Source organism: Pieris napi, chromosome 2 (genome assembly GCF_905475465.1).
Source record: "Pieris napi chromosome 2, ilPieNapi1.2, whole genome shotgun sequence".
Classification (NCBI taxonomy): Eukaryota; Metazoa; Arthropoda; class Insecta; order Lepidoptera; family Pieridae; genus Pieris; species Pieris napi.
The window spans coordinates 94,549-122,531 of record NC_062235.1 but is presented as its reverse complement, the minus strand read 5'-3'; the positions used below and the strand labels follow the sequence as shown (position 1 = coordinate 122,531).

The following is a 27,983-nucleotide window of genomic DNA, read 5'->3' as shown; positions in this document are numbered from 1 at the left end:
GAAGGGGAAGGACCTGTCGCCGAATACAAGTACTGGCGAGAAAGAGACGCAGAGATATCATTACTCGTCGAACAACTCAAGCAGCCCATGGTTGTCAAGATTTTGAGTTTGCTTCAAAAAGCAAATTCTCCTTATTTAGATGTAAGTTAAACATATAAGAAAGTAGTTTTATATAATTCTCGTGGAATTTCTTATTCGAATATTATTTTTCATTTTTAGGGATTCAGAGAATATAAAGAAAGATTGCTAGAACAATATAATTTAGCTGGAGATAACTTGAAATTCCTCTCGACACTCATGAGATTCTTTACCGTAAGTTTAATTATATAAAAAAATTAAGTTATTTTACATTATTCCTCTTGTTAAGTTGATGTTGAGTTTATTGAGTTTACTACCTTCCGTCAATCACCCGTCACTTTATCTGAGTGGTCAAGCAATTTGCTTTCAAGCTTCGTTGAAGGCGCTGGAGCCTGAAAGACCAGGTCATGGTGGTCAATAAGCGTGCTTAAATTTATAAGTGTAGACTCTGATGGAAAGATTCAGAGCAAGCCACCTGTCTATTAAAACCACATATTATATTATAAATTTTCTGATATCTTGATATGTGCATAAGCTCTTCTCTTACATTAGGTTTCAAGTAATATATATACGTATGGTGCTCGAAACCAGCGAAGATATCAGTTATGGAGTGTATATGGACGTATGGACAGAACAGAAATTTCTATTAGCTTATCTATATATAATTTATTATAATAAGTAGGTATTAACTGAGTATTCAGTATGCATGAGCCAAGACTGTAAATTTCAATGAGTTAAGTCCGAATAAATTTACCATTTCAAAGCATCAATCATATTAGCAAGGAATTGTTTCTTTAATGCATGATGATTATTTAATTATAACATCGGTTATTTTTATTAATAATCTGATAAATGATAGATTCTGTGACCTAAGAAACGTATAACTTTCTCTCTATGAACGTACTTCCTGACTAGGTGATAGAAGACGACTCGCCGCTTCAGCAAGTGATAGATATCTTGCCAGAACTGGTAGAGAGCATCTACATGATGTGGGTGCTTTCAAAGGGTTATCGCACTGACGAGACTATGATACCGTTGATGGCTAGGATCTCCTGGGCGCTTTGTGACAAACTTGAACGATTTCTGGATGTTCATAAGCTGTTTGAGTAAGGATTCTTCAATTTATCTTAAATTTGAAAATATCCGGAGATTTTTAACATATATTATTACACAACGAACCCTTCGAAGATATATTTTTCTAATTGATACCGATATCGTTTTAAGCAAAACGAATGAAGAGGTGTTATCACAAGCACGCGCAGGCCAAAAGATAATGGAGCTGTGGCACTGTTTGTACAAGGAGACGAGGCGGAATATCGAGCTGAGCGGAAAAGGCGCTCGTTGGGAGTTTGACCAGCCGTTGCTTTTCACTAGAACTGATTACATTGGGACCGTTGGCCGGGATCTAGGCGATGCTATACAGGTTCCAAGAATTTCAATCCTTTTCTTATTAAGTATCCGTCACATCCGAAAAGCCTATTTATATGATAAATAATATATATATTGTATATGTGTAGGTTCTAATAGACTTCGAGCGTGTATTTGGCTTGGAGCTGGCGTCCATTATCAGCGATCCGACACAAATAGACGATGTCCGGAAGCGTGTAAAAAATCTCGTCTATCCGATACGAACCATCGACTTTAGCGTGTTTGTGTTCGACAACAAGGAAAACTGGGACGTCATCATGAATGACTTCTGGAATGAGGTGCGATATCTTGAAGAGGAGGCCAAGAATTACATTAATTCCTGTTTTGGTAATTTGCGGTAAGTTCCCTGTTTATAACTGTCATCATTTCACTGCGCAATACAATACAAAGTTTAAAGTAAAAGATGTAAACAATTGTAAAACTAAGACCCATAAAGGGTATGTTTAGCGCTAAACTGTAGTCAGCAGCAATCTCATAAATATTGATGAGTTATGGCTATGTTATGTCAACATACGAAACTTAATATTTCATCAATGAAAAATCAGTGTTGATCACTCGTGTAGAATCAATATAAGAATTTGAGCAAGTAATTGTAAGCTTATATCTTTCATGCAACCTAGCATGATTGAGTATTTTTAAAATAAAATTTAACTTAATCAATTTAATTTAATACTTTTTTATATCTCTTCGAAATGGACTTTATAGTTAAAATATATTTTATACCTATAAGAATGTTTTAACCTACAGTTTCATTATTCTTAACATCATTGTTTTGCTTAAATCTTAAAGCTTTAGATTTGCTAACAAACAAATAGACATTTTCTAGGCACTGCTTATTCCTATGATTTAAAGTGTAATTGATTAATCATTCATTTATAATGTAATCTAAGCACATTTTTAACTGTGATATTTATTACTTATATTGCTAAATTTTGTTACACAAGACAGGTCATATTAGTTTTGTGTGTTTGATCTATTGATATAATCATTTAACTATGTTGCAATAGTAGATTCATTCCATGTCAACAGTACCAACACTAATTTGTCTTCTTTATTACACAACCCTTGCTACATTTGACAATAATATATCCATATTATAATGTTACGTATCCTTTGTTTAGTGCTGAAACATAATTAATATTTTTAAGTTATCTGTCCCTCACGAACATTTCACAATCACTACTTCTTTACAGCACAAGAGTCTGTATTGCCTACATACATACACATATACTATTAGCATGTTGGCATTGAATATAAATTGTATAATTATGCCTTGTAGAAACTCTGAGGAAGCTCTTGACGTGCTACTTAAGTTCGTGGAGTATGACCTGAGGGACTCCATAAAGCGACAACTCGAGACGAAGTTTGATCTTGTGATGCGACAGTTTTTAAAAGAGCTCACAGCTGTCGAGGACAAGTTTACGGTATTTGCTCAAACATTTTATAAGCCGCATACAAAAATTAACTGGGCCGAACTAGGTTCACTAGGTTCAATGCAATCGAACAGTATTCGGAAAATCTCATTCTGCTCCGCATATGTAAATGAGTTTCTTGCGTAGGTACAAACCGCGAATACCATTAGATAACTTTACGCTTATTAATGATAACTTACTTCTAGTAAGAAGTGTCGAAAACAATTAATAATGATGTATTAAAGTAGAATATTTATTGGTGCTTCCAGCGCTTTCGTAAAAATCCTCCACTGCTCCGATATCATCCACCGGTGGCCGGCGCCATTTACTGGGCGAGAGCACTTTTTAATAGGATGAAACAGCCTATTATGAAGTTTCAAAAGGTATAATCTTAATACAATATAACGTTCTTGCTATCACTTAATTATTATTATCGTCATCATCAATGGCAACAATAACAAATTAACAACTACTTACTACACATTTTTCACGAGTAGGTAAAGGCCAGATTTCTACATTTTTTTTATCCTTCGCCGAGTCATTTTCTACGCAATATAAATTTCAGATCGAAAAATTAAACGAATGCGAACAAAAGAAGGAAGCTTTTCTTCAATACAAAGCCTTTTCGAAGGTTATCAAAGATTACGAAGACACTAAGTACAACGAGTGGGTCGACGGCGCATCAAAATTTGTGGACGATATGATGAAGAAAAATATACTACACGTTGTCTTCAAGAAAGAGGAAGGTGTGGTGGTCGAACAGCTATGTAAAAATTTAAATTATTTATATTTATCTCGACTAGAATGACTTCTATAATAGTTATAAAAATTAACTTTTCATGAGCAATATACATTATTTATTATGTACACTACATATTTATATTATTCACAATAACAGAAGAAGCGCCATCTACCCAACGCGGCATGCAATTAACTGCTGCGGGAAAGGCTCACGTGGCAAAGAAGAAAGCTTCGATTTGGTCTCTGAAACCAGCTGACATTGTAAACAAGGAACTTGCACAGAAGCGACGCAGAGATAAAGCATGTAAACATTCTTAATGCACTCCGTCTGTCTTAAAGGGTTTTTTACTTGCCTATCGTTGCTAACGGTACGATATTTTCAGTAATGTTAATGAGGATACCAGGCCAACATTATGAAAATGTTCGATCCCCGAGCTCAATATCTTTACTCGCCAAAGAAGGATTGGTAACGTATTTATTGTTTTAATAATTTATAAGCTTTTTCAAATTCAACTCATTCTATTAATAGTAATTCGTTTGTGGTTGTAAATAATTATTTATCAGACTGATGTGACTTGGCGAGACCTGACCGTCCATAAACTAATGCAAGAATATGAGCTGGAATTTCAACCAAACTTCGATAAGCAAATATTTCTCGTCATACACGAAGCCGAACTTATGGAGAAACTAGGTATGTAACTAAATGCATCCATTTGAATCTTTAAATACGGTACATGCACAAAGTGAACATTCTTAATTACATTTATATACACAATATCTAAAAATTGCATTAGTTTTAAAATGATTCCATACTACGATAGACATTGACAAACTAATATTTGAATAAAACACTATTTTGACCGGATTGAAGTTATGTATTATTATAACCACCGTGCGTGCGTGGTCACCGTGACCACGCACGCTGTAAAGCACGCAAAACGTCGGATAAATTTAAAATTATGTTAAATAGTTGTAAATTTATAATAATACATAACTTCAATCCGGTCAAAATAGTGTTTTATTCAAATGAACATAAGTTATGTTAATCAAAGACAATACTAAACTAATATTTGTTGCCGTTGAGTAGGGATGCCTACAAATTCAAATTTAATGACGTGGAATAAGTGATACATGTATCTTATGTTCCATAATAAACATATTTTATTTTTATTTTATAATAAAAACAATAAACCGACTTGAAGGTAGGCATTCATTAATAGTAGATTCACAATTCTTTGTCCATGTGGTGTTGTGATTGTAAATTTTACATTATTTTCTGACAAAATAATCGTGATTAATTAATACTCATGAGGATATTCAATTTATTTTTTCAGGCTTTCAGCTACCATCTAACATTCGTGACGTGGCCATGCAAAAATCTCGACTTTACTACGAATTAGAGGCACTAGAAATTATTATTTCGAAATATACCGCTAGCACTAAATCACTCAGTCCATCCGAAACTCATTTAATGAAGCGCCATCTTTTGGACATGGAGAGACATATCCTTCCCGGATTGACAAGAATTACGTGGACAGCACTCGGGATTAAAGATTACATTAAGGACATTACTAAAGGTATTTTAGGATTTCGTATTAAGAAAAAAATAATTCAAATAATATAAGTCTCACGTTTTAAGTACGATATTTACAATTTAAATTTTTTTTATCACTTCCTCTGATCTGATCTTCCGCAGCTGCTTTTGGTCATTCAAATTAAGATGTAACACAGATATAATCTTACAATATATAGCCCACTTGTACTTTGGGTCGATGACTATAAAGACTATAAAGTAGGAGCACCTTCATATACTGACGGCTTTTTCGTTCAAAGGTCAAAACTCGTTACAAGCCGTGTATCAGCAATTGAAAATGGTTGAAAAGGAGGTTCAATTCCTTTTAGACCAACTGCATCAGTTTGACTTGTTCCCGTTTGTGAAGCCAAATAATTATGTTGACCCTGATACACAAGAACCTGATGATTCTTGGCTTTATCCTTGTAAGGTAATAATTACTCATAATGTTAATAAATTTGAAAAATGCACGCGCAGTCCAATTCTTATGAATAAATCTTGGTGAATCTTTTGGACCTAAATTTACTTTTGTATATTTTTAATTAAGACCTACTTTGTCGAAGTGGAAAACGAACGCTTGGAGAGAGTAGCGATATTGTCTCGCATCTATGACCGCATTGGGCCGATTCTCATGAAACTGGAATATTTGATACTTGGATCAAGTACTGGAAGATCGGAAGTAATGACGGCTTATTACACGCATTGGGAGAAGAAGATATTTAAGTGTATAGTGTCGTAAGTGTATTTTTGATTTGTAAACTTACTAACTTCTCGTTGAATACTTTGATCTAACTAAAATGGTCTCATCTAAGGTTGACACTTGAAAATCTGGATGATTTCCAAAAGTCTCTAAGTGATAAGGCACCCTTGTTCCAAGTGGATGCAGTCCTTGTGCCACCCGATATTACCATGAGACCTACGGCAGCCGAAGTCTACAACATCGTCGGATATAATATTAAGCATTTTCTTAATAGGTAAGCGGAGGCATCTACTTTCTCTGATTTTTTTGACTTTTCTAGACTGAAGAAATTAATGATTCTGTGTCTCCAGACTAACGGCCTTTCCTCGATGGATGAAGAAGACCTGTCTCCCGTGTCCTCCTCAGCGGTTGGCCGAAGCGACCGGCAACGAGTTTTACGTATTTTCATACTTCGAAGACGTACTCCGAGTGGTTTCTATCAATGACATGACGTTGCTGATACAGGACACGGTGTACAGGCTGACTCAAGATATCAATACCTATATTCAAAAGTAATCAAATATTTTTTCTTATTATACATTACCATTATAACGTCAAGTTATGGCTAATGCTATTCTTTTACTATTCTCACAGGTGGCAAAAGTACCAACATCTGTGGACGTTTGACAAGAACTTATCTTGCGAAAAGTACATACAAAAACATGAGCAGATTCATAAGTACGACGAAAAATTCTTCTTTTTCGAAGATATCATCGCAGATTTAGACAAACACGCGAAGTTCGTCGACGTTGGAGCGATAAGAGTTAATTTGAGGCCGATCATAAAACAAGTGCAGGATCATGCTCAAGAATGGAAAAACAACCTCGGCCAATGTATTGCTACCAAAACCAGGACCAATATGCATGATCTGAAAAATCAGATTGAAGTAAGAGATGAATTACTTGCGTTTGCAAACAATTCATATGTAATTATTAACATAATGTACAAAAAGGAGCATTTTTCGTTCGATTGGTTTTGTAGGCTCTACGAACAACTATAAATATGAACATCAAAGGATTGGACGATTTCAAGCAAGTGATGGCAGCCATTGCTCAGGTCCAGCAGTTCACTGTCACAGCCGAGGTCAAGTACAAAGCCATGCAAAGCATATTCAGCATGCTGAGGCAACACAACATCGATGTGAGTGATTTTTACGAGCCTTATTAATGTTTTTTTTTAAACTACCCCAATAATATAAATATAACACAATAAAAAGCATGTCTGCGGAGCTATATGTGTATACGAATATGTGTAAATAATTTTAGGTATCTGATGAAGACTTGGAATTTTCAAAGAATTTGCAAGCATCGTGGGGTACGTTATACCAAACCTCACTTTTCCGCGGAAATACCTTGGAACAAACGAAAGAGAAATTTTCCAAACTCAATGTTGTGGAAATATCGAATTTCTTGAAGGAGCTCGATGACTTTGTTGAAAAGTTCGATAATGAAGGCCCCGCCACTGTAGGGGACGACTTGGATCGCGGACTAATTTTAATGGAGGTACTTTAACTTAAAGATTAAGAACATGTAACGTTCATAAATTATTAACGTGTGGACGATCAGGTCGATAAATTATTCTGGTTAATTATAAAATACCAAATAATTCATTTAATCTCTGGGTATAATTTGTTTCATACATCTGTATGACTTATTTACAGGAATATACTAAATACTTTGATGAACTAGAGTCGCGTAAAAAATTACTTCAAGCCGCGGAACAATTGTTCGACAATCCGCTTGCTGACTTTTCAAATTACAATCGAGCAAAATCTGATTTCCAAGCAATGGAACAAGTGTACAAGATTTATAAAGCACAGAAGAATGCACGGGAGCTGTGGGCCAAGACGTTGTGGGTTAACCTCAATCCCCAGGCTCTGGTTGATGGAATTGAACAGTTCTTCAAAGAGTATAGGTAGGGCCACACTTGCTATGCCTTTTCTAAACTTTGATTTGACTTAACCTTTCCCTCTATATTGTCGCGTAACTTAACTTTTATTAATCTAAACAGAAAATTGCCAAAGGCTGTACGTCTCACAACTACTGGTTTAATGTTGGACTTGAAGATGAAACAGTTTAAGGGGGTTGTACCTCTAATGGTTTCACTTAAGAACGAGGCTATGAGAGAACGACACTGGAAAGAGCTGATGGCCAAGACTGGTGAGCTATTATTTACTGATGGGTTTTAACACGTTTTTACATTAAGGGAAATTATTTTGGATTGATACCGACTTAACGTTTTTAACTAATAGGACAGACATTCGATATGTCTCCGGAGCGGTTCACTTTGGAGAATATGTTTGCCATGGAGCTACACAAGTATCAGGAAGTAGCCGAAGAAATCGTCAACCATGCTATCAAGGTACTTGTGGAATGTGTCATAGTAATTAGTATTCTAGTCCAGCCATGGTACCTTGTCGATGCCTCAAAGTGGTAAAGCTTTGAACTTTTACAAGTTTACTCGCTAAGCCACAATACAAATATGATGAAAATTCCTTTTTCCACACAAGTGTGACAAGTTACTTTTTCCTTTACAACAATAAATTAAAAAAACAAACGATCAAGTACAACGGTTGTACAAATGAACCTATTCAGGGTTCATTTGTACTCCAGTTTTACGAATTTCTTTATCTACGGCTTAGATCATATTCGACACTTGTCTACTTTATTGGATAGTAGGAAAGGAAGCTACTCTACAATAAGAACACTCATACATATATAGAAATTAAAAATACACTGAATCGAATTGAAATTAACGCATCCTTTTTACAGGAATTAGCAATAGAACGTGGCGTTCGAGACGTCCAAGAAACATGGGCCAACATAGCTTTTACGGTGGCGCGACACTTCAACCGCGGTGAGGACCGGGGCTATACACTGAATCCTTGCGACGAAATCAGTGTTAAGCTAGACGATGACGCCATGTCACTGCAGAGTATGGCTGCCTCACAGTAAGTCGAACTTTCTGGAACATGAATTTATTCCCCAAAGCCCCTAACTATACTTTGTCTATTTATTAAGTGGTTAAATGAGAATCATTTGCAAATGTAACATTATAGGTTTATTGGGCCCTTTTTGTCTGTTGTACAAACGTGGGAACGTCGCCTTTCCCTAATTTCTGAAGTGATAGAAGAGTGGATGGCTACTCAGCGTAAATGGCTCTATCTGGAGGGGATCTTTGTGGGGGGTGACATCAGGACACAGTTGCCCGAAGAAGCCAAAAAGTTTGATGATATTGATAAGAATTTCAGAAAGGTGTAGTAATTTTATAAAAATGTATCGTGTGTGTGTGTCTATTTATAAAGTATTATTTGAATAAATGGAGTAGAGATTAAGCATTAAATAAATACCTATGCTACTCAGTTGTTTTAAATCTTGCAGATATTTTTGACGTGATAACGTCTTTAAAATCGTTTTAGTCGGGTGACATGTTCAGAAACTTGTGTCACACCAAAACCTCACGAGCGCGATCGCAGGTATAACGAGAGAGAGACGGACCGATCTCCCGTCTCATCTCGAGCGCTGCCAGTCATTCCGTGAAACTTGTCACGCGGAATCCTCACGAGCGGAGGCTGGCATAGCGTTCGAGTGAGTGGACCGATCTTCCGTCTCTCTCACTCTAGCGGCATACAAACGAATGGAGATTTGTTATCTTCATTAATTCCTTACTTCCCAAAAACTTATATCACCAATAAGACGTTATCACGTAAACATCTCGATCGTAAACCTACTTTACAAACAACCAATATTTTGAACAATGTTTTTTCTAAATTTTCAATAAAATAAATCTGAAAGAATAGACGATTTGTTTATTACTATCTGCTTTATATTTCGTATTGGCTTATAAACTAAGATTAAAGTTATTTTCCAGATAATGTTGGATACGGCAAAGAGGCTGAATGTTGTTGATTGTTGTACAGTGCAGGGCAGATTGGAAGAGTTCGTTAACTTAGGTTTAGGATTACAAAAGTAAGTTCCGTACTAACGCAACTTATAGTTATATTTTATGACGATAAAAAAATAGGTTAAACTATTATATCATGTTGTTTACGAAAGAAATACCTGTTGATTGAGAAATGTTAGACATTTTAGATTTGTATTCCACAATTAATTGATAACTTATTTAGGAATAATTTTGCACACGATTCTGATTACGTAAATATTTGATCCTAAAGGTGCCAGAAGTCATTGAACGAATATTTAGATTCAAAGCGACGCATTTTCCCGAGGTTTTTCTTTATTTCTACCGACGAACTTTTGTCTATTCTGGGAAGTAGTGAGTGTAGCTGTGTACAGGAACATATGATTAAGGTAGTAAGAACAGGTAACACTTAACAGACCAAATGTTTAAACGATTATAAAGTTCAAGTAGCAACATATTTACAGATGTTCGACAATATAAGAGCTTTAGATCTGTACGTGGATCACACAAATCGGCCCGTTGCCGCCAAAATGATTTCAGCAGAAGGGGAGGTTAGTAATATCTTAGAGATAACATATTCTGATCTAAGTCGATAAATTAAACTATGAAAATAAATATAACTATTTATTTTGTTATTTTTCTCACTATGGAGGTAGGATGTAGTCTTACATAAATTGATACTCTAGATTATGGATTTTCGAAATGTGGTTTATACTGAAGGAAGAGTAGAAGATTGGATGAATCTAGTTCTTAAAGAAATGAGGAATACCAACAAATTTGTTACCAAGAAAGCTGTTTTCTATTATGGCAAGAATTGGAGGGTTCCAAGGTGAAAAGCTAACCAATAATCATTTTACTTTTCTTGTTTTGCTATAAAACGCACAAAATACACACTTATTACTTTTTTATAGAACTGATTGGATATTAGAATATTTGGGGATGGTATGTTTAGCTGCGAATGGCATTTGGTGGACGGCGGAAACCGAAGAAACTTTCCACCGGATAAGAAAGGGAAACAAGAGGGCTATGAAAGAACATTTACAGCAACAGAATGAACAATTGGATGGATTGGTGGTTAAAGTGAGACAAGGTAACTTGCTTGCCTAGACCAGAGGAAGGCAATATTCCCACACATAAGTCTTTCAACTTACAACAATTTATAAAAACCCTGTATCTTCAGATCTTACCTCAAACGACCGTCTTAAGTTCCGAACAATTACAACGATTGATGTACACGCCAGAGACATTATCGAAGGATTTGTCAGAGACAATATTACGGAAGCTGCTGAATTCGAATGGGAAAGTCAATTGCGATTTTATTGGCTCAAGAAAGATGACAACTTGTGGATCAAACAGTGCACAGGTAGACAGATTGAAGTGTACCCTTCATATCTAAATACGACTTCCTTTCGAACGAAAGTTCCTCTTTTAATAATAATAATATTGCAGGTGTATTCGAATATGGCTATGAATACATGGGGCTAAATGGTCGGCTGGTCATAACCCCGCTAACAGATCGAATATATCTAACTATCACACAGGCTCTGACAATGCAACTTGGAGGCGCACCGGCAGGTATTTATGTCAATAGCAACATCTCATTTAGTTGTGTATTAATTTTAAGTTAATCTTATGTTTTGAGTACATGGATGGTAAGCTACTTATGCAGCTAGTGTTTAAAGCATGTAGAGAACTTCATAAATTCTTCTAGTAATTTTAATGGTATTTAAAATCAGGTCCGGCTGGTACTGGAAAAACAGAAACCACCAAGGACTTGGCAAAAGCTCTCGGTCTTCTATGCGTGGTGACCAACTGTGGCGAAGGCATGGACTTCAGGGCGGTGGGCCAGATCCTTGCCGGTCTCTGCCAATGCGGGGCGTGGGGTTGTTTTGACGAATTCAACCGCATCGACGTATCTGTCCTGTCTGTTATATCCACGCAGCTTCAGTGCATTCGAAGCGCATTGCTGATGAAGCTGAAACGCTTTACGGTGAATTTGTCTTTCCTCTATTAGTGTAGTAATTGCTAAGTTATATAGAATTTTTCCTATTACATTTTTTATACACGTACGTTTTCTTGTATTAGACGTTTTTAAACGATTAACTTTTAGTTCGAAGGACAAGAGATTGATATGGACAGCAAAGTCGGTATTTTCATCACAATGAACCCTGGTTACGCCGGTCGGACTGAATTACCCGAGTCGGTTAAGGCTCTTTTTAGGCCGGTCGTGTGCATTCTACCCGACTTGGAGATGATCTGCCAAATATCACTATTCTCCGATGGTTTTCTTACAGCTAAGGTATATACAATATGTAGTATTTTTTTTCTAACTAATAGAAAAATATTAAAGTTTAACAAGAATATCCATTCTGGTTATTGAGGTGTGCCATTACACAATGTTCTTATTAGGTTCTAGCAAAAAAGATGACAGTACTATACAAGGTGGCCCGTGAGCAGTTATCAAAGCAGTCCCACTACGATTGGGGTTTACGAGCGCTCACGGCCGTGCTAAGAATGGCTGGCAAGTTACGCCGAGACTCGCCGGGGCTAAGTGAAATCATGGTTCTCATGAGAGCGTTAAGGTTCATTTACGATTAATTCACGAATTTATTGCCAGAATTCATTGTTTTTCATATTTTATTTATTTAGTCAAAATCTATTGTTAAAGGGACATGAATCATCCGAAATTCGTATTTGAAGATGTACCACTGTTTCTTGGTTTAATCAAAGATTTGTTCCCTGGTCTGGAGTGTCCGAGAGTTGGCTATCCTGATTTTAATGCAGCTGTCACCGAGGTGCTAGAGGCCGACGGCTATGTGGTCCTTGCCCATCAGGTAAAGAGAATTATATATAAGTATCGATCTAAAACATCTTACTTATTTGAATATTTATTGATGAAAATAAATTTAATAGGCGAATCGCTTCCAATTGGCAATAGAATTTATGCTAAGAACGTAAAGTAAAAATTAAAATATTACTGGATTTGTAGGTTGACAAAGTGGTACAATTGTACGAAACAATGATGACAAGACATTGTACGATGCTGGTGGGTCCTACGGGTGGAGGAAAAACTGTTATTTTACAAAGTATTGTGAAAGCGCAAACCAATCTGGGATTACCCACTAAACTACAGATTGTAAATCCTAAGGTAATTTTAATGAAACTACAGAAAATCTACTGTTTAATTCAATGATACGTTGAATTGATAAAATGTTGTCGTTCAAGGCCTGCTCCGTGATAGAACTGTATGGCATCTTGGATCCAGTGACGAGAGATTGGACAGACGGCCTTTACTCTAAAATATTCCGGGAAATGAACAGGTAGTGTTTTCTTCTCTGTAATGCTCAATACTGACTTATGCTCTTTTTCTAAATTCTCTAAATTTCAGACCGGCCGAAAAGGATGAGCGTCGATATTCTTTATTCGATGGCGACGTGGACGCCCTCTGGATTGAAAATATGAATTCTGTGATGGATGACAACAAGCTTCTGACCTTGGCCAATGGCGAAAGAATCAGACTTGCGCCGTATTGCGCCCTCTTGTTTGAAGTGGGAGACCTGAACTACGCTTCACCCGCCACTGTTTCTCGAGCGGGCATGGTCTTTGTCGACCCAAAGAATCTTGGCTATCAGCCATATTGGGAGAGGTAATTGGACCGTGTCCGATCTTCAAAGTATATTTAAAATAAAAACGCATTTGTCTGTAAAACAATTATTAACTTATTCATAAAAACGAAATCAGTGCAATTTGACGGAAAGAATCAAGAGATTAAGTTTTTTCTATGAATAAGGGGTTTCTCTTTATTGCTTTCAAAAGATTAGGTTATTTATGTTTAAAAATGAAAGAAAATAGATTAATAACTTACTTAATTTAATTTTCACAAATAGATGGCTTCGAAGCAGAAATAACGAAGAGGAGCGAGAGCAAATGGCCGGTTTGTTCGAGCACTACGTGCCGGGCGCCATCAACTACATCGTATTCGGTCTTTTCGGCTTGCAGCAGCAGACGCCGCTAAAGACCATCGTGCCGCAGACGCCGCTCAACTTAGTAGGTTTCTATGAACTATTTCATTTTAAAATCCTTCAAATATTTGTTCACATTGCAAATTTCACAACAGTCCATTTCAATAATGGAGAACATGTTTGGCTGTGTTCGGCTCCTTCTTAATAATATGCTAATAATAATATGCATAATAATATGCTATGTTATAGCTTTTTATCATACGACGTCAAATTACTCTTATTTTTAACGTTTTGTATTTCAAAGAAATTAATACTGTATGCGTTTAAATACTTCGTTATTCATATATCTACCACTGGGTGTGGAAACGTCAACGAATTTATAACCACTATAACTTTGTTGTAAGAATAATTGGAGTAGGGAAGTATTGATTCCATTGACCGTTGCAGGTGGTGCAACTCTGCTACATGATCAGCGGTCTTCTGCCGAATAGAGAAGACAGTAATGAAGAAATAGATAGAACAGTGGTCGAGTGTGTTTTTATGGTTGTAAGTGAAGATTATTACTGTATAAAATGAAAATATTACGTCTAATTTATACAAAAATGTGTACAAATGTTTATATGAAAAGCCATCATCATTTGGCCGACATCCGTCCAAGTAGTGATGGCGGCCGACGTTAATTACGCGAATATATTATCTTAGCGCCGGTCAATAATTTGTGCCGATGTATTGTCTTTCTATTTCGTACCATGAACCAAGGTTCCGACACTCGAGCAGGTCACCGATTGCGGGTCGGCGGGAATCAATTCCCGAAAGCAGTACTTAACAAGTTTTGACTAAGTAATGCGATTCAATAAGTTCATATTAGGCTGACTGGTGTATTTCACGTGATACTGTGGGGACTCTTTTTTTGTCTCAAAATATATCTCTGCACCATGAACTAATTCGCAGGTGTAAGTAATTTGACTATATCATGTAAGAATATAAAGAAGCTTTAAATTATATCATATATTTTAGTCAATGTACAACAGTCTTGGCGCGTCTATTGTTGACAACGGAAGGTTTGACTTTGACAACTACGTAAAGAAGGCGTGCCCCATGATGCTTGTCGAAGACAGCCCGGAGAAGAAAGCCACTACAAGTATGATCTCATTTCAGTATAATATATTTTTAATTTTAGAAACATCTTGGTGGACAGAAAAACTGTGTCCAGTTTGTGTTTCCACCACACCAACTTATTTTCTATTTAAGATCATGTATATAATAAATAAATAAAAGTACAAGAGTTTAGTTTCACTCAAACTTCGTCATATCCAATTCTCTACGCCTAATTATCTCCCTTTTTTAATGGATCTAAATGTGTTAATCGTTTCAGAGCATTTTCCAATGGGCTTTCCTTCCCTTTACGACTACTGTCTGGAGCTGACAACAAAGTCGTGGGAGGCGTGGGAATGGCTCGTCCCTAACTACGAACACGACAGGGACATGAGGTTCTCTTCTATCCTTGTGCCGACCGTCGACACGCTACGGCTCACTTGGCTTATCAAGATTATGGAGAGTGTGAGTTTAGCATCAACGTATCTTTTACTTTTTGTGGCTTTAACACCCATGTGTTAAACATGATTGTCTATTAAACATTTAATAGACAATCACGTTTTATAAATGTGGGAAAAAATACTTCAGGTCGAACGTCCGGTCCTGCTAGTAGGAGATACGGGCACGTCAAAGACTGCAATAATAACAAACTATCTTCGCGGACTTCCACCTGACAAATATGTGAGTGGTTTGTGTAACTTCAATACAAGTTATGTACCAATAATTTCATTTAAACAGTTTCTTATATTGTATTCTTCCAATTGCCATATTCAATTTTATTATTTTCACATTGAATATACCCATAATTCTCTTTGCGTCGCCAAAGCTTAGCAATTTCAGAAATTACAATAAATATCAAAGCCAAATGAATACATTAAAAACAAACAGTTCATTGCTATTAAGATCTAAAAGTTACTTCTATAGTGCGTATATGCGTAACAGTATATTGTTAGATATTATCGACATAGTATCCAGATATCGTGAAAGTGCATCAAATACTACTTTAATAACGCTGATGTTTCGAAAAATTACTGAATTTCAATCAAATTTTTATCGGGGGCGTAGCTCAGATGCGAGAGGTACCGGAATCGATACCCGGCGCCTCCAAACACTCTTTTGACATTTTCATTCACCTTTTGTTCAGATAATCCAGCAAATGAATTTTTCATCGCGAACCTCGTCAATGGATGTTCAACGTAATTTAGAGTCCGTGGTCGAAAAGCGGACCAAAGACACCTTTGGACCACCCGTCGGCAAGAGGATGCTCGTCTTCATTGACGACATGAATATGCCTATAGTGAGCCGTCCTGATGATATCTAAATGTTGTATTACTATAATAATACATTTTTAAAATAATAATAATTGCTATTAGGTCGACACATACGGAACGCAGCAGCCGATAGCCTTACTCAAACTATTATTTGAGAGAAAAGGCTTCTACGACCGAGGTAAAGATTTGAACTGGAAGAACCTTAAGGATATCGGTTTCCTCGCTGCTATGGGCAAAGCGGGAGGTGGAAGAAACGATGTGAGTTGATAGTATGTGACAGACTTAGGGGTAAAAGTATGTTTATGTTTTTGTAACCTAATCAGTACACGTTAAATTCCAGGTCGATCCTCGTTTTATATCAATGTTCTCCGTATACAACTTACAATTCCCATCAGAAGCGACTCTTCAGCGGATCTACGTGTCCATATTAAAAGGACACTTCTCTACGTTCCCGGATGAAGTACAAGAAATTGTCGAAAAGATTGTCCAGATGACGCTGGACCTCTATAAGGTTGTGTCTTTATTTATTCAGTCACTTCCTTAAAGGAAGGAGATACATCATCCAAGTATTAAAAAAAAGACATCAGTAACTAATTATTAAGTTCTAAATGTAGGATTCCAAGAAACCTAGTACCTAAATGCTTTGAAAAAGCTAATAAAATGGATGTCAGTGAATGTGAAATGACTCTAAATGAAGTCTGTTATAGATAATTATCGTGGACCTTCCTCCGACTCCGGCGAAGTTCCACTACATATTTAATCTTCGCGACTTGTCCCGAATCGCAGCCGGGATGCTCCTGACTCATCCCAACTTCTTTTGCGAGAAGCGGACCGTCGTCAGGTGCTGGCGGAACGAGTTCACTCGCGTCATATGTGATCGACTCATCAACACACATGTGAGATATTTTATCACCTAATGTCAGCGCAAAATCTCGTGAGTACATAAACAGAAACAGTACAGAAGAACGTTTTCAGGACAACGAGTTAATGCAAAACCATATACAAGAACAAATAGCCAAGTACTTCCCGGAGGACGAGCCCGTCGTTCTCGAGGAGATCGTGGTGCCCGAAGAGGAACCCGTACTTGAAGAAGAAGACGGTGATATAATTAACAACAACTAATCAAATATTATTTCCATTTCTGAAATACAAGCTTTTTTCAAGATCGAGCCTTCGGAAAAACCATAAAAGGTGACTCTAGCAGCCCATGGACACCTATGTTGCCGGCCTTTAAAAGAAGAGTTTGCCCTTTATTAAGTTTGGAGGTCGTATCTACCAAGAAAGAAAATGCTGGGATGCTCTGATAACTTATTGATTGAAATTATGAAATGAAATTTGAAAGAATCGGGAATATGCAGTTGTTGCTTACAATTATATAATTTGTAGAGTTTGGCGACCCAATTCCAAAACCAGAGAAAACAGCGGCTGTACCCGAAGCAGAGCTTGTAGTCGAAGAGGAGGAAGAGGTGGAAGTCGAAAAACCACTTACTGTATGTATTACTTTACTTTAAGGAAGATCAACAGTATATATTTATATACTGATGATTAATGTGGATCTCTCTTTTTTTTAATGTTTTTCAATTCAACCTTCATTCAAGTCAATTCAAACTATGATAATGGATTCGGCTCAGTAGCATCAGTATACACGTATTTATATATTTATATATATATATTTATATATATATTTATATATACACTCAAAATTAATACTTATAATTTAGATTCAGCTTTTGTCTTTACACATATAGGTAAAGGTGATATCAGACGGTTCATTTTTTGTTCATTTTCACCTTTCATTCGGTACATTTCACTCGAAATGAAATTTCTGAACAAAAAATGAAACACGAGTGCCGAATGAATTCATTAGTGAACCGATCCAACAGTGTTGGATATTGGCATCCGGTATCTTCATTTTCACTCCGAATGAACGAGAAATGAACGGTCTGAACACTGAGAGAACGTTCATTCGGATTCGGCCATTTTGTTTCGAGTCCTGTAGCCGACGGACATCACGTTGTCGACGAAGTTATAACTTTTTTTTTCTGTTTTTTTTTTTGTTTTATCCGGGTAGGTATGCTATCTCTCATTAAAGTGTTTTCTTAAATAAATAAATAAATCTTTCTTTATTAACGGAGCAACAAGAAGTAGAAGTTCTTCAAATTAACTTTCATCCATTCGAAGATGATTACAATATGAATCAGGATCTTCAACGGCTAGTTCTCTCAACAATGTATTGGAAGCTCTTATAAATTTCTTCTTTCAATCCATGGTCGCACCCACCACCGTCGACGTTTTCTTTGCTTCTTTTTTGTCAACTCTTTGATTAAATGATCACAAATTAAACTAATTCCAAGACGTACGACTTCATTCGATGACATATTTAAAAGAAAGAAAAATGAATGTTCATTTCTGTATCATTTCGTCTAAGCCGTGTGAACATAGAATGAAAAAAAAGAAGCATTCACTCGAGTGAACAATCATTCGAGTGAACCGTCTGATATCACCTTAACAGTGGCTCCCATTTCTTATTTTAACAGCTAGAAGAGTACGTTCTCCGCGATCCGTTGCTGTTCGGGGATTATCGCAATACATTAGACGAAGAAGAGATAAGATATTACGAAGACCTCTTAGATTATGAAGCTGTGTATTTCCTCTTTCAAGAGGTACCGTTTTACCGATTTCGTACAAATAAATTTCTGCCTCTTTAGGCCTTTTGAAGTATTTACGATATCGTAACCGATACGATTAAACCTATTAAATTAACATTATAGATACTGGATGAGTACAACGAGCGTATTAGTAAAATGTCTGTCGTACTTTTCGAAGATTGCCTTGAACACTTGACGCGCACCCACCGGATTCTGCGCATGGATCGCGGAAACGCGATGATCATTGGAGTCGGAGGTTCCGGCAAAAAATCCATTTGCAGACTTGCCGCTTTTGCTGCCGGTGGGCTTTTTTTATTTTCATAGACACTTTGAGATTAAAGTATTAGGTACAATTAAAAAGCAGATTAATTATCTGAAAATAACATTGTGTTTGTTTTAGGTTGTGAAGTATTTGAAATCACGGTCACCCGGAATTACAACGAAAATACTTTCAAAGACGACATGAAGAGAATGTATAATCAATTAGGAGTCGATGGAAAACCTACAGTTTTTCTTTTTACAGCTGCACAAGTGCGTTCCTCTCATTTTCCAAATTCACAACCAACATAGTTGTAGTGTACATACAGGATAACTTTTCGCCTTACACTTTTTAATAGCAATACGCGTGCATTTATTAACATTGTACTATTATTGTAAGAAATGGCAAAATAATAGTATTTTTTGTATTGCTCTTAGTATAAATCGTAGTAATTATACAGGTCCAATTACTAGAATGCACGCCTATTGCTAATTAAAAGTGTAAGGCGAAAAGTTATTCTCATAATAGTTCTGAATAACGTTTTATCTACAGATATTAGAAGAGGGGTTCTTAGAGTTCATTAACAACATCCTCATGATTGGAATGATTCCTGCACTGTTTGGTGACGATGAGAAGGACGCCATTATCAATGCCGTTAGAAATGAGAGCAGTGAAGCTGGCTATGGAGTTGCTAAGTTGGTTATATGCCCTAATCATCTATGAAAACCCTCATAATGTGTAAAATTAATATTAAAACTGTAGAACAAGCAATACAAAAACATACTAATAATAATCATATTTATAGCCGTAGTTTACTTCAAGGGATTAATTAAATTTTAACGACTTATTATTTTCTTAACTTTAGTAATAGATACCTTATTATAATAATATTTTTTTAAGAGATGCTGTATGGAATTTCTTTTGCAATAAATGCGCTAACAATCTGCACGTGGTCCTATCTATGTCACCCAGTGGTGACATTTTAAGGAATCGGTACGTATTGTATAAAATGGTTACATTGTTACAGTAGAAAATCTAAAACGTTTGAAATAACATATATTGTAGATGTCGAAGTTTTCCCGGGCTGGTCAACAACACCACCATAGATTGGCAATTCCCGTGGCCTAAGCAAGCCTTGCTGGCCGTAGCCAATGTTTTCCTTGCCGATGTACGTAAACCTTTACCTGTTCTTAATTCCATCAGTTGATAATTAAATATAATATCTTCTATCATATTATATTATCTATTATAGTGATGTAATTTCACTTCCGTACTAATTTAAAAAGGCGCTAAAAATCTAAAGTTTGTCGTAAAACTGAAGTTAAAATCATTATTGCATCTTAGGTTGAAAAAATACCTGAAGAATTTCGACCAATTATAGTAGAACATGTGGTCCATGTTCACATGTCCGTCGCGCGATACTCGGTGGAGTTCTTGTTGCGTCTGCGGAGGAATAACTACGTCACTCCTAAACACTACATGGACTTCCTCACCAATTACCTCTCGCTATTGAACGAGAAAGACGCATTTATTGTGGCTCAGGTAGTATCTTTGGACGATCGCGTATATAAGCATTATAAAATAACGAATTAAAAATAATATCTATATCAAATTTAGTGCGAGCGTTTGATCGGTGGTTTGGCAAAAATTGAAGAAGCAAATGTTCAGTTAGAAGATTTAAATGCAAAGTTGGCAGTCCAGAAAGTAATTGTCGCCGAGCAGACAAAGGAGTGTGAAATTTTGCTGAAGGAAATTTCTGTGGGTTCGTAAACACATTGCACATCACTATCATAACTTGTAAACTGTTTCGTTTCGTTCAGAATATGATAATTAATTCGCACACTCACAAATAAATATTTCACAGCAACCGAAGCAGCTGTAGCTAAACAGCAAGTTGCCGAAATAAAGAGTGCCGAAATAACTGTACAAAGTAAGGTAATCGTGGAAGAAAAATCTGAAGCTGAGGAAGCGCTTTCCGCTGCATTGCCCGCTTTAGAAGCGGCGAGACTTGCTCTGGCTGACTTAGACAAAAATGATATTACTGAAATTAGATCCTTCGCTACGCCCCCAGAAGCTGTGCAGGTCTGAATATAGTATAGTTCATTCACTATATGTCGTCTTAATCCTAAAAGCTTATTCGTTTAATTAAATTCTTATTGTTATTTCTAGGTTGTATGTGAATGTGTGGTTATTATAAGGGGTATCAAAGACGTCAGCTGGAAAGGAGCTAAGGGAATGATGGCAGATCCTAACTTTTTGAGAAATTTACAAGAAATGAACTGCGACTTGATCACACAGAATCAAGTCAAAGCAGTTAAGGCACATATGAAAAAGAGCAAGAAATTAGAGACTATGCAACAGATCAGTAAGGCTGGGTAAGTGACGCATAGTATTTTAAGATGACAGTTATTATTAAATAATTATCTTTAAATACTATTCACAGATATGGTCTTCTAAAATTCGTTATAGCCGTCCTTGGATACTGCGCCGTATACAAAGAAGTTAAACCCAAGAAGGATAAAGTAGAATCACTAGAAAAAGAATACACAGAGGCGTGTAACTACCTCGCTTCACTCAACCGCGAAATTGATAGACTTCAACGTACTTTGAACGGATTGAACAATCGCTATGATACTGCGATGCTCAGAAGACAAGAGTTACAGGAAGAAACCGACATTATGATGCGACGTTTAATCGCCGCTGACAAGTTAATGTCTGGCTTATCCAGTGAGCAAAAGCGGTGGACGGAAGACTTGGCGGCGTTGTATGTAGAACAATCTAGATTAATCGGCAATTGTTTACTCGCAGCGTCGTTTTTAAGCTACGCGGGTCCGTTTTCATTTTCGTTTAGACAGACTATGATATACGAGGATTGGCTTGGAGACGTCATAGAAAGAGGAATACCACTCACTATGCCGTTCACGGTCGAAAGAAATTTAACTAACGAAGTGGAAATAAGCGGGTTGGTAAAACATTGTTCTTAATTTTCAAGTCAAAATGTCCTTTGCCAGAATAAAATATGAGTTGTTTTAGGTGGAACTCTGAAGGATTGCCTCCCGATGAACTGTCGGTGCAGAACGGTATACTGACTACGAGAGCCTCTCGGTTTCCTTTGTGTATTGATCCCCAAACTCAAGCTCTTACGTGGATAAAAAAGAAAGAAGCTAAAAATAACTTAAAGGTATGTAACGTCGGGTAATATGGCACACCACACTTAACTGTACTAATAGTACTCAACTATTAAAAAATTAAGGTCTATATATAGGTATCCAACAAAATTAAAATAAACTTTTTTTTTTAAACTTTGACAATTTAACCGTGGTAGAGGAATATGGCCTAGGATCATATCGGTCACAAATGCGAGTGAGCCATATTGCTCTCCATAATAAATAACATAGTAGAATAGAAGAAATAAACTATATTGCAGAACAAAATTCGCAGAAAAAAACGTCTGTTTCCACTCCTGAGCATTCTTCATGAGCTCACATTTGCAACACAGACATTGAATCCATATTTCACCTCTGTTATCCATAGAATAGAGATCTTCACAATTCAAACACTTTGCATCATTAACATTGCTTCTATCTGGACTTTTGTCAGAACTGTCGTCCCACAAAAGTTTTTCTCATTCTAAGCTAGAACTTTCTACCCATTTGGATCTTCGTTTTGTCTTTTGACCTGTGCTCTGTGCAATCTCGGCTTAGCAGCCTTTGTGCCTCGGTTAGTAGGTTTCCTAGGTAATTGTGGTATCGGGGACTATTGAAATTGCGTCTTAAAATCTCTTGATGTCCGATGGATTTGGTGATAATGGGAGCTGCAATTTGTTCAAAACATACAGGGGATGTTTTGTTCTCGTCTTTTGAAACAGAGGTTACATCAATAGCCATCGCATTACTCATAACCGTTAGTAAGTTATACGTGATATTGTTTTTTACTACCAGCTGATAGGCTAATTGATTTTCTAGTTCTTCGGGTAACATACGTTTTCTTCCCAATTTCACATGAGCCGCTACATCAGGTGGTAGATGTACTGTAGCTGTCAAACTACAGTACATCTACCACCGTAGCTGTCTTAAAGTTGTTCGGGGCACTTTATACAGTTTAAATGCCTTAAGTGGCCCAATTTTTTTTAATTCTTACATAGTTTACTTAATTTGTAACATTCCCTAGGTTTTATCATTTAATGATCCGCAATTCTTACGCCACTTGGAGATGGCTATAAAGTACGGGATGCCTGTGCTCTTTCAAGATGTCAACGAGTACATAGACCCCGTCGTGGATAATGTGCTCGAAAAAAATATTAAAGGTTTGTGTAACATATTGTTTCATGTTTCGCTTGCGTAAAATCTTATAAATTGGAAGAGCATCAGCTTGAGAACGACAACTTTTAAAACATATGAAGGAAGAACAACCCATCATCGTTTAGAGTTTCATGAAGATTCACAGGATTTTTGGACATCTTTATTTGCGATTTTTGAAGGATTTATAATTTTTAAGTAAATAGAAAAGAAATCTCTTTAAATGAAAGAAACTTTTCCGGTTCAATATTTTTTTGGTTTGAGGGTTATTCATTACATTTAAACAAATACTACATAAGTAGGTATATTACTTAAGTACTATAAAAAGTAATACGAAATGAACTGTGTTCCTGAACAAAAAGAACTAATATCGAAATATGCAGCAGGTATATAAATAATATATGATTTCAGTTGAAAGCGGTCGTACATTTGTGATTTTGGGCAGCTCTGAAGTGGATTACGACCCGCACTTCCGCATGTACCTCACTACAAAACTGGCCAACCCACAGTTCAATCCCGCCGCGTACGCCAAAGCTGTGGTCATCAATTACACGGTTACTGTTCAGGTAACATTTATTTCAATTTAAGTGTAGCTTTATCATTAATGGAATTAAATTTTGTATTTATTATAGATTTTTTTCTTAGGGACTCGAAGACCAATTACTCAGTGTAGTGGTACGAGCGGAACGATCCGATCTAGAAGAGCAAAGGGAGAGTCTCATCATAGAAACGAGTGCTAATAAAAGTCTTCTGTCGGGTCTAGAAGACTCACTTCTCCGAGAACTTGCTACTTCTACAGGCAACATGCTGGATAATGTAGAGTTGGTCAACACATTGGAAAATACGAAGTCAAAAGCTGCCGAGGCAAGCCTATTTTAATCTTTGAGGTTGCGAGTATTAGAGTTTACGAATTATTATGAGTCAGTAATTATTAATTTGAATTACCGTGGACGTACAGCGTATTAAAATTTGAATTTAATTAATAATGACTTCCTAATTACCAATTTGAAGGAATTTTAAATTAGGTAATGGAGAAACTAGACCTAGCAGAGGCAACGACAAAAGATATAGAGAAACTGAGAGATGGCTACCGGCCGGTGGCTAAGCGAGGCTCTATTCTGTTCTTTGTTCTCTCCGATATGGCCGGAGTTAACACTATGTACCAGTACTCGCTGTCATCATATCTCGACGTAAGTAGGAATCAAAATTTTGTTGAAGTAAACCGCGCTTAGCACACGAATGAAATACTTATTTGCTGTTTCAGGTATTCTCCTTCTCGCTGAGAAAGGCAATGCCGAACGTAGTTTTAATTAGGCGTCTTAGAAATATTATTGATATGCTGACTAAAAACGTTTATGACTACGGATGCACGGGTACGGCAAAACATCTTATTTAGTTTCATTAGTTCTCGCTGCTTCTGGTTATGAAGGTCTTCTCTTTGAGCAATAACAAAAAAAACCTTGATCAAAAACTATTAGACGCTCATTTTGGGAAAATTCATTTAAATTTGCAGGAATATTTGAACGCCACAAATTGTTATTTTCTTTCCAAATGGATATCAAACTGGAACAAAGTGAGGGAAAAGTGAGTCAAATGGAACTTGACTTCTTCATAAAAGGGAATGTTTCACTCGAAAAGGCCGCTAGGGCATGTCCAGCTACCTGGATTCCTGCGCAGGTATTTCAATAATTTGCTTTATTCGATTTGTAAAAAGGTTAAAATCAAACATAATATATACCTACGTCTTTGATATAACAATGAGATCAACACAAAATGTTTAAATATTTTTTAATTTTCAGGGTTGGCAAGATATAATAAAATTGAGCTTAGATTTTCCCGAAACGTTTGGTGAGCTACCTGATCACATTAGCAGAGACCTTGAATCTTGGCAAGAGGTACTTGCACCTGTTACCTACATACAACCTTCAAATTAAGATGATTGTTATTTATTTACTATATATAGAAATATATTTTTGCAAACACAACTAAGCTACTATAAAAATGATGCCTCGAAGCTCGATTTCAGTGGTTTGATAGTGACGCGCCGGAGTCTGCCGAGATACCAAATTCGTATCGAGAAAACTTAAATCCCTTTGAGATGCTGATGTTGCTGAGATGTTTTCGAGTCGATCGTATTTATCGTGCCCTCACCGACTTCATCACTGTCACCATGGGCGAGGAATATATCACTCCTCCGGTTATAAGGTATAATGCGAGAAGTATTCTTTGCAGTCTGATCCTTTAAATTAAATAACTCGTCGTGCCTTTTCAGCTTAGATGGTATATTCGAACAAACAACGCCCTTCACTCCGGTGGTTTTCATCTTGAGTCCCGGCTCAGACCCCACTGCTGACCTGATGAAGCTGGCTGACCGTTGTGGCTTTGGCGGAGGAAAGTTTAAATATCTCTCACTTGGACAGGGTCAAGAAGGAGTGAGTTATATTTTGTATATTTTGAACATTTCTATGTATTTTTTTACGACTTAAACGATTTAAATCAAGTAATAGAGCAGCCAAACTTTTAATAAACTACTACGATTTATTAAAATTCATTTTGAAGCATTTTAATTAAATGTTAAAAGGCTGCGCTGGCTCTCTTGGAGGGGGCTATATCCCATGGTCAATGGCTAATTCTACAAAACTGCCATCTCCTTGTGTCTTTCCTCCGGGAGTTGGAAAAGCAACTGGAGATGATGGAGAAGCCCCATCCGGAGTACCGGCTTTGGTTGACCACGGATCCTACGCCTACATTCCCGATTGGAATTTTACAAAGGTCTTTAAAAGGTAAGAATAAGTCTGTTCAATCTTAAGTCAAAATCCAAAACTTTGAAGAAGAGCATTTGGCTTGTTTATTTTTGACAGTTTTAGAAACTGGTGATTTGTGAGTGTAGGTATGTGCTTCCGTAATAATGTACCGTCAAACAAATCAATAAAGTTAGCACTACTGGCTGATTCATAAATGATAAGAACCAAGAAAAACGTAACGAGTAAAATTGATTGTTCTAGTGGTAACGGAACCTCCAAACGGATTAAAACTTAATCTTCGAAACACATACTTCAAGATGCGTCCGCATGCCCTCGAGGAATGTCCACATCCACAATTCAAGAAGCTGGTCTACGTACTCGCCTTTTTCCACGCTGTCGTACAGGTCAGTTAAGAAAACACTTCATTCGGCTAACATTGGCAACCCAGTAAATCCTCTGAAAGATATCAAAATCCGTAACGGATAGCTCTGTTACTCGAAATGTTTTCTACCGAAATAATTAGGGGAAGGTTTAGGTCGGAGGAAGAGCACAAAATCGTTGCTCCACAATATTATAGTTAACTGCCAAATCTAGATAAGCTATAGAAAATCTAAAATATTTAAAAAATACAATATGCCACTTTTTAGGAACGGCGGAAATATGATAAAATTGGATGGAATATATCGTATGACTTTAGCGAATCGGACTTTGTGGTGAGCATGCAGATACTGCAATGCTATTTAGAGCGATGCTTTGCAGCCAGTGGGCCGATACCCTGGGCTACGCTCAAGTACCTTTTTGGGGAAGTAAGTTACAATATTAAATTATTTCTAGGTACATTTGAATATGCAGTTCCTTTGCAAGGGCATTGGTCCTACTGTTTCTCGATCACTAACATAGTTAAGTAGGTAGGTACCTACTTATTTCTGCTAAATATGTCTCTTGAGATAAAACGCTAATGATAAGGCATTTTTTTTAAATATTGTTGTTTACATAAATGTCTGACATTTGTAGGTGATGTACGGCGGCCGTGTGATAGACGACTTTGATCGTCGTGTGGTAGGAACTTACATGGAGGAGTACATGGGAGAATTTCTCTTCGATAAGTTCCAACCCTTCCACTTCTATCGCGATGCTCATTACGACTACGTGATTCCACCAGAAGGCGAGCGAGAGGAGTATATCGGTTATTTGATTATACTATTATCTGCACGCTATATTTTTCCAAATCATACTCTACAGTAGTCGAATCACAACTTCGATTTCAATGCTAACCCAAGTCTAGTCTGACTCAATATAAATTTATTTTAAAGTATCAAAAGCCCAAAAACGAAATGCATTACAGATTTCATTGACATGCTCCCCCTGGCCAACACACCAGAAGTGTTCGGTCTTCATCCGAATGCTGAGATTGGTTACTTCAGCCAGGCCGTGCGAGAAATGTGGGGACACCTCATTGAATTACAACCCCAAACGAGTAAGCATAATTCACCTTTAATTTAATAATTAAGTATATGAATTGAACAACAATACAAATATAATTTATAAATATCTATATTTATTTTAATGCTGTCAATGTGTGCAACGCAGTAAGGAAATTAAAAGGTAAAAAGAAAAACATACTACCAACGTGCTTGTTTTGTTACAATCATAAAATGTATGTCTAATTTTAAAGTTTTCACTCTTAAAGCTACTTTGGAAAATGGTAAGTCTCAAACACTAAATTATATTCATTTGATAGGAATATTTGTTGGCTTAAGCATTCACGACAACAAACCCACTACAGTGTATTTCTATGAACCTATATTGAAATT

At 36.6% G+C, this 27,983-nt stretch overlaps 1 protein-coding gene across 1 annotated transcript; it reads left to right on the top strand.

The window, feature by feature from the left end:
• LOC125060043 (dynein axonemal heavy chain 10) lies at positions 1-27,972 on the top strand. The gene is made up of 76 exons (XM_047664801.1): positions 1-141; positions 220-312; positions 994-1,184; positions 1,303-1,501; positions 1,596-1,843; positions 2,786-2,930; positions 3,188-3,301; positions 3,484-3,664; positions 3,817-3,963; positions 4,043-4,125; positions 4,224-4,350; positions 4,994-5,236; positions 5,493-5,662; positions 5,780-5,967; positions 6,045-6,206; positions 6,283-6,483; positions 6,566-6,857; positions 6,953-7,111; positions 7,237-7,473; positions 7,632-7,885; positions 7,982-8,130; positions 8,223-8,332; positions 8,743-8,921; positions 9,030-9,225; positions 9,842-9,939; positions 10,146-10,281; positions 10,357-10,443; positions 10,579-10,721; positions 10,804-10,982; positions 11,073-11,255; positions 11,342-11,467; positions 11,629-11,882; positions 12,003-12,191; positions 12,302-12,474; positions 12,561-12,726; positions 12,882-13,040; positions 13,118-13,212; positions 13,281-13,538; positions 13,780-13,939; positions 14,302-14,400; positions 14,872-14,995; positions 15,230-15,414; positions 15,538-15,630; positions 16,094-16,246; positions 16,323-16,478; positions 16,561-16,731; positions 16,928-17,116; positions 17,196-17,319; positions 17,607-17,710; positions 18,758-18,883; positions 18,992-19,169; positions 19,269-19,399; positions 19,680-19,822; positions 20,028-20,120; positions 20,193-20,295; positions 20,472-20,669; positions 20,745-20,889; positions 20,992-21,209; positions 21,297-21,502; positions 21,571-22,089; positions 22,161-22,308; positions 23,298-23,433; positions 23,837-23,991; positions 24,071-24,289; positions 24,451-24,615; positions 24,690-24,798; positions 24,939-25,102; positions 25,225-25,320; positions 25,452-25,630; positions 25,698-25,857; positions 26,007-26,208; positions 26,431-26,573; positions 26,817-26,975; positions 27,184-27,355; positions 27,515-27,646; positions 27,760-27,972. Exons 1-76 carry the CDS (start codon positions 88-90, stop codon positions 27,834-27,836), a joined length of 12,402 nt encoding a protein of 4,133 aa, XP_047520757.1. The 5' UTR covers positions 1-87; the 3' UTR covers positions 27,837-27,972.
• Positions 27,973-27,983: the final 11 nt, after the last annotated feature.